General features: G+C 41.5%; 2 protein-coding genes across 4 annotated transcripts in view; one reads left to right on the forward strand and one right to left on the reverse strand.

Moving 5' to 3' along the window:
* The window catches only part of trim23 (tripartite motif containing 23), an 8805-nt gene extending 7313 nt beyond the window's left edge, over positions 1-1492 (forward strand). For all 3 annotated transcript variants that reach the window (XM_027162385.2, XM_027162387.2, XM_027162386.2), the window contains exons 10-11: positions 214-338; positions 469-1492. In XM_027162385.2, coding sequence (XP_027018186.1) covers positions 214-338; positions 469-648 — 305 coding nt within the window. In that variant the 3' untranslated portion in view covers positions 649-1492. The remainder of the gene's footprint in view (positions 1-213; positions 339-468) is intronic.
* A 37-nt stretch (positions 1493-1529) lies between these two features.
* On the reverse strand, positions 1530-12484 carry ppwd1 (peptidylprolyl isomerase domain and WD repeat containing 1). Its single transcript, XM_027162383.2, has 11 exons — positions 12293-12484; positions 5260-5362; positions 4959-5062; positions 4013-4133; positions 3472-3919; positions 3157-3347; positions 2890-3079; positions 2536-2717; positions 2380-2461; positions 1872-2054; positions 1530-1742 (listed from the first exon to the last, which is right to left on the reverse strand). The coding sequence occupies exons 1-11, from the start codon at positions 12432-12434 to the stop codon at positions 1599-1601; spliced, it is 1890 nt and encodes a 629-aa protein (XP_027018184.1). The 5' UTR covers positions 12435-12484; the 3' UTR covers positions 1530-1598.
* Between the last annotated feature and the right edge of the window lie 16 nt (positions 12485-12500).

The following is a 12500-nucleotide window of genomic DNA, read 5'->3' on the forward strand; positions in this document are numbered from 1 at the left end:
TGTCACACACACACACACACACACAGGGTAACCTGTCACACACACACACACACACACACACACACACACACACACACAGGGTAACCTGTCACACACACACACACACACACACACACACACACACACACACACAGGGTAACCTGCTACACACACACTGTGTATTACATACTCAGAGTTTAACAGTGCTTCATTTCCTCCTTTCTTGCTCCACAGCGGTGGTGTTTGTGATTGACAGCTGTCACAGAGACAGACTGATGGAGGCTCACAGTGAACTGGCCAAGCTGCTGACAGAGAAGGAGCTGAGAGACGCTTTACTGCTCATCTTCGCCAACAAACAGGTGAGAAAGGAGAACTACAGCAGAGGTTCCACAACTGCTGTAGACTGTAAAGTGTTTCTGAATCCCAAACCTTTTCATTTTAAACACACTGCACTGTACACATTGTGTGTGTGTGTGTGTGTGTCTTCAGGACGTCCCCGGTGCTGTGTCGGTGGAGGAGATGACGGAACTCCTGAGCCTCCATAAGCTGTGCTGTGGGCGGAGCTGGCACATTCAGGGCTGTGATGCACGCAGTGGTACGGGTTTGCACGAGGGACTGGACTGGCTCTCACGCCAGCTGGTGGCTGCAGGGGTTCTGGACGTGGCGTAACGCACCTCAGGAGCACCGACGAGGAGCAGCTAGCATGCGAGGGGACTCTGTGTCATGCTAACTCACGTTTAATCATCATGTCACAGCAACTCACTAACCAAACACCATGGCAACGTTCCACTGATTTGTAGTGTTTAGCTTTAAAGTGATCGTCCTGTGTATTTAATACCAAACATCTTTAAAAACGAAACTAAAACCTTTTCACTCTGAGCATTTTAACACGTCCTTATTCGGTACCTTTGCTTTTTTTAAACATAGTCAAACACTCATGAGCTAACGCTAGCTGTATGATTCACTGCTGAACTGAACGTTTACTGAACGTCTGTAAAAAAGTGACGAGTCTCCGGTTTTCTCTGTTACATACAAGTTCGACACGATTTCTGAATGAATGTGTGAGATGTTTTCATTATTTATTGGCCGTTGTGGTGCGTTAGTGCAGGAGTGGATGTTAAACTTATTACTGCTTATTTATATTTTGGAAGAAAAGCTCGAGGCCTGTTTTTGTCAGACAGTGTGTGTTACTGTGGCGTGTAAACGAGGTGTAAAGCTTTAATCTTTAACTGTCCTTCACACAGCGCCGCTTTAATCGGCTCCGTAAACCTCGTCCTGTCACAGCACAGACGCTGGGGACCGAAAGCTTACTGGGTTTATTTGGTGTTTTTCTCTCATTGTGTGGTGTGTAAAGATTAAAGCACATGTAGATGTTTTTATCTTCACTCTTACACAAGTCTCAGATGAGAAGCAGTGAGTGCAACACAACTCTGATTTGTTGTGAACTTGAACAACATTTTTGTTTTGTAAAAATATCCATAAATATTATCCATTAAAACAGAAGAGTGGAAAAGTCGTGTGTGTGTTAATCATACACTTTATACATCCAGGATGGAAAAAACATCTTTATTATTATAAAAAATATCAGGACCAGGACAGTGTGTGTGTGTGTGTTTATTCTACTTGATGGTGATGCTGATGATGCTGATGTCCTCGTACGGTTTGTCTGTCTTTGGGTTCACCTTGACGTTGGAGATCCTCTGCACCACCTCCATCCCTTTCATGATTCGTCCAAACACCGTGTGCTTGTTGTCCAGCCAGGGCTGTGAGGAAAACACACAAAATCTTCATACGTTAAACAACACAGTCTTTACTTTATTTAGGAATAAAAGCTGTGGGCCGAAGAGCCGCCGGCCGACACGCGCTGTCGCACCGAGGACTCGGGCTCGTACCGTCGGCACCACTGTGATGAAGAACTGAGAGCCGTTGGTTCCTGGTCCAGCGTTGGCCATGCTGAGTGTGTACGGTCGGTCGTGTCTCAGACTGAAGTGGAACTCGTCCTCAAACTCTCCACCCCAGATGCTCTCTCCTCCCATCCCTGTGCCTGTGGGGTCTCCAGTCTGGATCATGAAACCCTGCAGAGGAGAAACGAGATCCACAACACTGACGATCTGATACCGACATCACACACGTCAGACCTCGGGACTCGGACGTGAGCCTGATGCGTGAAGGGGTGGAGTTTGTCAAACAGGGCGTGTCTGTTACACTAGATTCTGAGCTTTAGCACATGTTCCTTGTGTGTTTTCAGCTCGAGTGTTAAGTCCAGCGCCACCGTCTGACGGAACCGCAGCACATCATGCTGAACTTTTTCTGGCTGCAGAACGACAATCTAAGGTCTGGATTATTCTCCACAGAAACGTCCTCTAATGCAATCTCTAATAATGAGAAAAGAACACGCACCTTGATCACACGGTGAAAGATATGTCCGTTGTAGTAACTGTTCCTGCTGTGGACGCAGAAGTTCTCCACAGTTTTGGGGCACCTGAGGAACAGAGCATCAGTGTAAAGCCATCAGAGTGTAAGTCGTGTGTTAAAGCTAACAGGAGCTGCACCTACTCCACAGGATAGAGCTTTATGTGGATGTCTCCCATAGTGGTGTGGATGATGGCGCTGTCCGAGACCCTCTTTGGACCTTCTGCTTGCGTCGCGGCCATCACCTCCTCTTTGGAAGGCTTCTCGTTGAAAACGTCTCTGTCCGATTCGGCGCTCTTCGTGTCCTCTGGCTCTCGCTTTGTGAACTGAACACAGATCAGTGATTATTATTACTGTACTGTATCATCATCTACTGCAGTGATGGTGTTGGGAAGGAGATGTGTGTGTGTGTGTGTGTGTGTGTGTGTGGTGTCTCGTATCTGCTCTGATCAGCAGCAGTGAGAATTCCATCCTGGTTGATGAGGTAAAAGTTCTCACCATGTAGAAGCGGTTTTTCTTGAAGGCGGTGCAGAAGATGGTGGGGTCGGGGTCAGCAGTCTGGAGGGCGGGGTTATCAGATGCCTTCATCTCAATGGTTGGTGCCACCTTCATGGTCTTAGCCACACCTTGGAAGAGACTGAGCTGCACCACACGGATGTTCTCCTGTTTCCCTAAAATCCTCACACACCTGCACACAGGGTTGTTTTTATTAAACAGAGGGGTGGAAAAGCACCGTTACCATAGCGATGTAGCACTGTATCTCACCGGTTGGTCTCCACGTTGATGACCTTGATGCCCAGCATGGTTCCGTACAGCACGAAGTGTCCCGTCTCGTCAAAGATGATGTTAGTCAGTCGAATGCCGTCCACTTTCTCCAGCTCTCGCTCCACCGCCATCCTGCGGCCAAACTCCATGTCCGGCAGCTGCTGTCTCATCTGCTGCAGCTCTGTGAACATCTGCACACACGCGCACACACACACGCGCACACACACACACACAAACACACACACAGGTTATAATGTTTGTTTATGACACTCGCTCTTCATCGTGTCTGTTTAACCCAGCAGAAGGCGGACTTACGGTTAGTGACTCGTCGAAGACGCGCATGAGTTTCCCCGTCAGGAAGCGGAAGATCCGGACCTTGCGGTCGGCGGCGATGGTGGCCATCTTCTTCCCGTCGTGTGAGAAGGCCAGGGAGGTGGGGAAGGTTTTACACTTGGCGAATTCGTACAGGTCCGTGTCGGTTTTATATTCCCACTCCACCTGCCTGGGGAATTTAAAGTCACTCGGGAGTCCGGTCCAGTACTCCAGCATTCCGGCTCTGTCGGCCGACACGATGACACGGTAGCGAGGGTTCAGGCGGATCTGACACAGAGGAGACGAGTGCATCTTATGGAAGCTGTGCAGCGGCTGGTTACTGCCTCGTCCGTCGTACACGTGAATTTTCCCCGTAGATTTCTCTGAGCAGGCCACGGTGCTGATGGCGTCACCGGGGTTATAGATCCACTCACACTGTCCAGGGTGGAACCTGACACACACCACAACACCAGCAGCTTTCATGTAAAAGCATTTCATAAACACAATAATAAGAGATAATAAGGAGACACAGTGAGGTCATTACCCAAGTTTCAACATGTTTATCATGTCAAAGTTCACAACATCAAACACCTTCATGGCCTGATCATCTCCAACAGAGCAGAGGAGTGCACCCTCAGCACTGACTGAAATACACTCAATCACACCTACACACACACACACACACACACACACACACACACACACACACACACACACACACAATTTTGTTAAAACACTACAGTGAATAGAGTGTGTCACAGAGAGAGAGAGAGAGAGAGAGAGAGAGAGAGAGAGAGAGTGAGAGAGGGACACAGCAAGAGTGAGTGAGAGAGACAGGGAGAGAGAGACAGAGAGAGAGAGAGAGAGTGAGAGACAGAGAGTGAGAGAGAATGAGACACAGGGAGAGTGAAACACGGAGAGTGAGACACAGACAGAGGGAGAGTGAGACAGACAGTGAGACAGACAGTGAGAGAGAGTGAGACACAGGGAGAGTGAGACAGACAGTGAGACACAGGGAGAGTGAGAGACAGAGAGAGAGAGAGAGAGAGAGAGAGAGAGAGAGAGAGAAAGACACACAGAGTGAGACACAGAGAGAGTGAGACACAGAGAGACACACGGAGAGAGTGAGACACACAGAGAGACACACACAGAGAGAGTGAGACACAGAGAGACACACACACACAGAGTGAGACACAGAGAGAGACACACACAGAGAGAGTGAGACACAGAGAGAGACACACACAGAGAGAGTGAGACACAGAGAGAGAGACACACAGAGAGAGTGAGACACAGAGAGAGACACACACAGAGAGAGTGAGACACAGAGAGAGACACACACAGAGAGAGTGAGACACAGAGAGAGACACACACACAGAGAGTGAGACACAGAGAGAGACACACACAGAGAGAGTGAGACACAGAGAGAGACACACACAGAGAGAGTGAGACACAGAGAGAGTGATCAGTGAGGAGTGAATTCTGTAACTCACTCAGGTGACTGCGGAAATGTTTCACAAACTCGATTCCTTCGTCTTCTTTCTTCTTCCAGAACTTCACATGTCCATCCTGACTCGCAGTAATGAGGAAATCCGTCCTGTCAGGAAAAGAGGAACAAAATTTACACAGTTTCTTTCTAATGTTCAGTGACAAACATCAGGGTTTAATCCCACACTGTAAACATGTCTATACTGAGCTCCATCTCACACATGTTGTTCACCTCAATCAGTGCAGTGAGGTTCTGGGTTCTAGAGCGAGTTCTAGAGCGAGTTCTAGCTGAAGCTGATCACTTACTTGGCATAGGCGACGTGAGTGATGACGTCACGGTGCATGTAGCTGCGCTCATACATGGCAGCAGAAGGAAGATTATAGAGATAAACTCTCTCATACTCCAGTACTGTGGGAACAAACACACAGTAAAGCTCAGATTATACTGTGTTATACACAGTCACAAACACAGCTACACTGAGATTATACTGTGTTATACACAGTCACATAAACACAGTTACACTGAGATTATACTGTGTTATACAGTCACATAAACACAGCTACACTGAGATTATACTGCTGTTATACACAGTCACATAAACACAGCTACACTGAGATTATACTGCTGTTATACACAGTCACAAACACAGTTACACTGAGATTATACTGTGTTATACAGTCACACAAACACCGTTACACTGAGATTATACTGCTGTTATACACAGTCACAAACACAGTTACACTGAGATTATACTGCTGTTATACACAGTCACAAACACAGCTACACTGAGATTATACTGCTGTTATACACAGTCACATAAACACAGCTACACTGAGATTATACTGCTGTTATACACAGTCACATAAACACAGTTACACTGAGATTATACTGCTGTTATACACAGTCACATAAACACAGCTACACTGAGATTATACTGCTGTTATACACAGTCACATAAACACAGCTACACTGAGATTATACTGCTGTTATACAGTCACATAAACACAGCTACACTGAGATTATACTGCTGTTATACACAGTCACATAAACACAGCTACACTGAGATTATACTGTGTTATACACAGTCACAAACACAGCTACACTGAGATTATACTGCTGTTATACACAGTCACATAAACACAGCTACACTGAGATTATACTGCTGTTATACACAGTCACATAAACACAGCTACACTGAGATTATACTGCTGTTATACACAGTCACAAACACAGTTACACTGAGATTATACTGCTGTTATACACAGTCACATAAACACAGCTACACTGAGATTATACTGTGTTATACACAGTCACATAAACACAGTTACACTGAGATTATACTGTGTTATACACAGTCACATAAACACAGCTACACTGAGATTATACTGTGTTATACAGTCACATAAACACAGCTACACTGAGATTATACTGTGTTATACACAGTCACATAAACACAGCTACACTGAGATTATACTGTGTTATACAGTCACATAAACACAGCTACACTGAGATTATACTGTGTTATACACAGTCACATAAACACAGTTACACTGAGATTATACTGTGTTATACAGTCACATAAACACAGTTACACTGAGATTATACTGTGTTATACACAGTCACATAAACACAGCTACACTGAGATTATACTGTGTTATACACAGTCACATAAACACAGCTACACTGAGATTATACTGTGTTATACAGTCACACAAACACCGTTACACTGAGATTATACTGCTGTTATACACAGTCACAAACACAGCTACACTGAGATTATACTGTGTTATACAGTCACATAAACACAGCTACACTGAGATTATACTGTGTTATACAGTCACACAAACACCGTTACACTGAGATTATACTGCTGTTATACACAGTCACAAACACAGCTACACTGAGATTATACTGTGTTATACAGTCACATAAACACAGTTACACTGAGATTATACTGCTGTTATACACAGTCACATAAACACAGCTACACTGAGATTATACTGTGTTATACACAGTCACATAAACACAGTTACACTGAGATTATACTGTGTTATACACAGTCACATAAACACAGTTACACTGAGATTATACTGTGTTATACACAGTCACATAAACACAGCTACACTGAGATTATACTGCTGTTATACACAGTCACATAAACACAGTTACACTGAGATTATACTGCTGTTATACACAGTCACAAACACAGCTACACTGAGATTATACTGTGTTATACAGTCACATAAACACAGCTACACTGAGATTATACTGTGTTATACACAGTCACATAAACACAGCTACACTGAGATTATACTGTGTTATACACAGTCACATAAACACAGCTACACTGAGATTATACTGTGTTATACAGTCACATAAACACAGCTACACTGAGATTATACTGTGTTATACAGTCACACAAACACCGTTACACTGAGATTATACTGCTGTTATACACAGTCACAAACACAGCTACACTGAGATTATACTGTGTTATACAGTCACATAAACACAGTTACACTGAGATTATACTGCTGTTATACACAGTCACAAACACAGCTACACTGAGATTATACTGTGTTATACACAGTCACAAACACAGTTACACTGAGATTATACTGCTGTTATACACAGTCACACAAACACAGCTACACTGAGATTATACTGTGTTATACAGTCACATAAACACAGTTACACTGAGATTATACTGTGTTATACACAGTCACATAAACACAGTTACACTGAGATTATACTGTGTTATACAGTCACACAAACACAGTTACACTGAGATTATACTGCTGTTATACACAGTCACAAACACAGCTACACTGAGATTATACTGTGTTATACACAGTCACATAAACACAGTTACACTGAGATTATACTGCTGTTATACACAGTCACACAAACACAGCTACACTGAGATTATACTGTGTTATACAGTCACATAAACACAGTTACACTGAGATTATACTGCTGTTATACACAGTCACAAACACAGCTACACTGAGATTATACTGTGTTATACACAGTCACATAAACACAGTTACACTGAGATTATACTGTGTTATACAGTCACACAAACACCGTTACACTGAGATTATACTGCTGTTATACACAGTCACAAACACAGCTACACTGAGATTATACTGTGTTATACAGTCACATAAACACAGCTACACTGAGATTATACTGTGTTATACAGTCACACAAACACCGTTACACTGAGATTATACTGCTGTTATACACAGTCACAAACACAGCTACACTGAGATTATACTGTGTTATACAGTCACATAAACACAGTTACACTGAGATTATACTGCTGTTATACACAGTCACATAAACACAGCTACACTGAGATTATACTGTGTTATACACAGTCACATAAACACAGTTACACTGAGATTATACTGTGTTATACAGTCACATAAACACAGCTACACTGAGATTATACTGTGTTATACACAGTCACATAAACACAGCTACACTGAGATTATACTGTGTTATACACAGTCACATAAACACAGCTACACTGAGATTATACTGTGTTATACAGTCACACAAACACCGTTACACTGAGATTATACTGCTGTTATACACAGTCACAAACACAGCTACACTGAGATTATACTGTGTTATACAGTCACATAAACACAGTTACACTGAGATTATACTGCTGTTATACACAGTCACATAAACACAGCTACACTGAGATTATACTGTGTTATACACAGTCACATAAACACAGCTACACTGAGATTATACTGTGTTATACAGTCACATAAACACAGCTACACTGAGATTATACTGTGTTATACAGTCACACAAACACCGTTACACTGAGATTATACTGCTGTTATACACAGTCACAAACACAGCTACACTGAGATTATACTGTGTTATACAGTCACATAAACACAGTTACACTGAGATTATACTGCTGTTATACACAGTCACAAACACAGCTACACTGAGATTATACTGTGTTATACACAGTCACAAACACAGTTACACTGAGATTATACTGCTGTTATACACAGTCACACAAACACAGCTACACTGAGATTATACTGTGTTATACAGTCACATAAACACAGTTACACTGAGATTATACTGTGTTATACACAGTCACATAAACACAGTTACACTGAGATTATACTGTGTTATACAGTCACACAAACACAGTTACACTGAGATTATACTGCTGTTATACACAGTCACAAACACAGCTACACTGAGATTATACTGTGTTATACACAGTCACATAAACACAGTTACACTGAGATTATACTGCTGTTATACACAGTCACACAAACAGCTACACTGAGATTATACTGTGTTATACAGTCACATAAACACAGTTACACTGAGATTATACTGCTGTTATACACAGTCACAAACACAGCTACACTGAGATTATACTGTGTTATACACAGTCACATAAACACAGTTACACTGAGATTATACTGTGTTATACAGTCACACAAACACAGTTACACTGAGATTATACTGCTGTTATACACAGTCACAAACACAGCTACACTGAGATTATACTGTGTTATACACAGTCACATAAACACAGTTACACTGAGATTATACTGCTGTTATACACAGTCACATAAACACAGCTACACTGAGATTATACTGTGTTATACAGTCACATAAACACAGCTACACTGAGATTATACTGTGTTATACACAGTCACATAAACACAGCTACACTGAGATTATACTGCTGTTATACACAGTCACACAAACACAGCTACACTGAGATTATACTGCTGTTATACACAGTCACACAAACACAGCTACACTGAGATTATACTGTGTTATACAGTCACATAAACACAGCTACACTGAGATTATACTGTGTTATACACAGTCACACAAACACAGCTACACTGAGATTATACTGTGTTATACAGTCACATAAACACAGCTACACTGAGATTATACTGCTGTTATACACAGTCACACAAACACAGCTACACTGAGATTATACTGTGTTATACACAGTCACATAAACACAGCTACACTGAGATTATACTGTGTTATACAGTCACATAAACACAGCTACACTGAGATTATACTGTGTTATACAGTCACACAAACACCGTTACACTGAGATTATACTGCTGTTATACACAGTCACAAACACAGCTACACTGAGATTATACTGTGTTATACAGTCACATAAACACAGTTACACTGAGATTATACTGCTGTTATACACAGTCACAAACACAGCTACACTGAGATTATACTGTGTTATACACAGTCACATAAACACAGTTACACTGAGATTATACTGTGTTATACAGTCACATAAACACAGTTACACTGAGATTATACTGCTGTTATACAGTCACATAAACACAGCTACACTGAGATTATACTGTGTTATACACAGTCACACAAACACAGCTACACTGAGATTATACTGTGTTATACAGTCACATAAACACAGCTACACTGAGATTATACTGTGTTATACAGTCACATAAACACAGCTACACTGAGATTATACTGCTGTTATACACAGTCACATAAACACAGCTACACTGAGATTATACTGTGTTATACACAGTCACATAAACACAGTTACACTGAGATTATACTGCTGTTATACACAGTCACATAAACACAGCTACATTGAGATTATACTGTGTTATACAGTCACATAAACACAGTTACACTGAGATTATACTGCTGTTATACACAGTCACATAAACACAGCTACACTGAGATTATACTGTGTTATACACAGTCACATAAACACAGCTACACTGAGATTATACTGCTGTTATACACAGTCACATAAACACAGCTACACTGAGATTATACTGTGTTATACACAGTCACATAAACACAGCTACACTGAGATTATACTGCTGTTATACACAGTCACATAAACACAGCTACACTGAGATTATACTGCTGTTATACACAGTCACAAACACAGCTACACTGAGATTATACTGCTGTTATACACAGTCACATAAACACAGCTACATTGAGATTATACTGTGTTATACAGTCACATAAACACAGTTACACTGAGATTATACTGCTGTTATACACAGTCACATAAACACAGCTACACTGAGATTATACTGTGTTATACACAGTCACATAAACACAGTTACACTGAGATTATACTGCTGTTATACACAGTCACATAAACACAGCTACACTGAGATTATACTGTGTTATACACAGTCACAAACACAGCTACACTGAGATTATACTGCTGTTATACACAGTCACATAAACACAGCTACATTGAGATTATACTGTGTTATACAGTCACATAAACACAGTTACACTGAGATTATACTGTGTTATACACAGTCACAAACACAGCTACACTGAGATTATACTGTGTTATACACAGTCACATAAACACAGCTACACTGAGATTATACTGCTGTTATACACAGTCACATAAACACAGCTACACTGAGATTATACTGTGTTATACACAGTCACATAAACACAGCTACACTGAGATTATACTGTGTTATACACAGTCACATAAACACAGCTACACTGAGATTATACTGTGTTATACACAGTCACATAAACACAGCTACACTGAGATTATACTGTGTTATACAGTCACATAAACACAGCTACACTGAGATTATACTGCTGTTATACACAGTCACATAAACACAGCTACACTGAGATTATACTGCTGTTATACACAGTCACATAAACACAGCTACACTGAGATTATACTGTGTTATACACAGTCACAAACACAGCTACACTGAGATTATACTGCTGTTATACACAGTCACATAAACACAGCTACATTGAGATTATACTGTGTTATACAGTCACATAAACACAGTTACACTGAGATTATACTGTGTTATACACAGTCACAAACACAGCTACACTGAGATTATACTGTGTTATACACAGTCACATAAACACAGCTACACTGAGATTATACTGCTGTTATACACAGTCACATAAACACAGCTACACTGAGATTATACTGTGTTATACACAGTCACATAAACACAGCTACACTGAGATTATACTGTGTTATACACAGTCACATAAACACAGCTACACTGAGATTATACTGTGTTATACACAGTCACATAAACACAGCTACACTGAGATTATACTGTGTTATACAGTCACATAAACACAGCTACACTGAGATTATACTGCTGTTATACACAGTCACATAAACACAGCTACACTGAGATTATACTGCTGTTATACACAGTCACATAAACACAGCTACACTGAGATTATACTGTGTTATACACAGTCACAAACACAGCTAACAGCTAACATGAACAATAGATTATTAACCTTTTCTCCTTTTGGTCGGAACAGCTTCAGTAGGTAACGGCCCGACCCAAGCCGCCTCTTCCTCCTCCTCCTCTTCCTCGCCTTCACCTGAACTTAATTTGCGTTTATTTTCCAAAACTTCACGCTCGCCTCCCGACGCCATTTTCGAACACCGGCTTTCCTCTACGGTGTGAGTGATAGAGTGTCTGTGTGTCTGGCGCTCACAGCG

This window comes from Tachysurus fulvidraco, chromosome 20 (genome assembly GCF_022655615.1).
Source record: "Tachysurus fulvidraco isolate hzauxx_2018 chromosome 20, HZAU_PFXX_2.0, whole genome shotgun sequence".
Taxonomy (NCBI): Eukaryota; Metazoa; Chordata; class Actinopteri; order Siluriformes; family Bagridae; genus Tachysurus; species Tachysurus fulvidraco.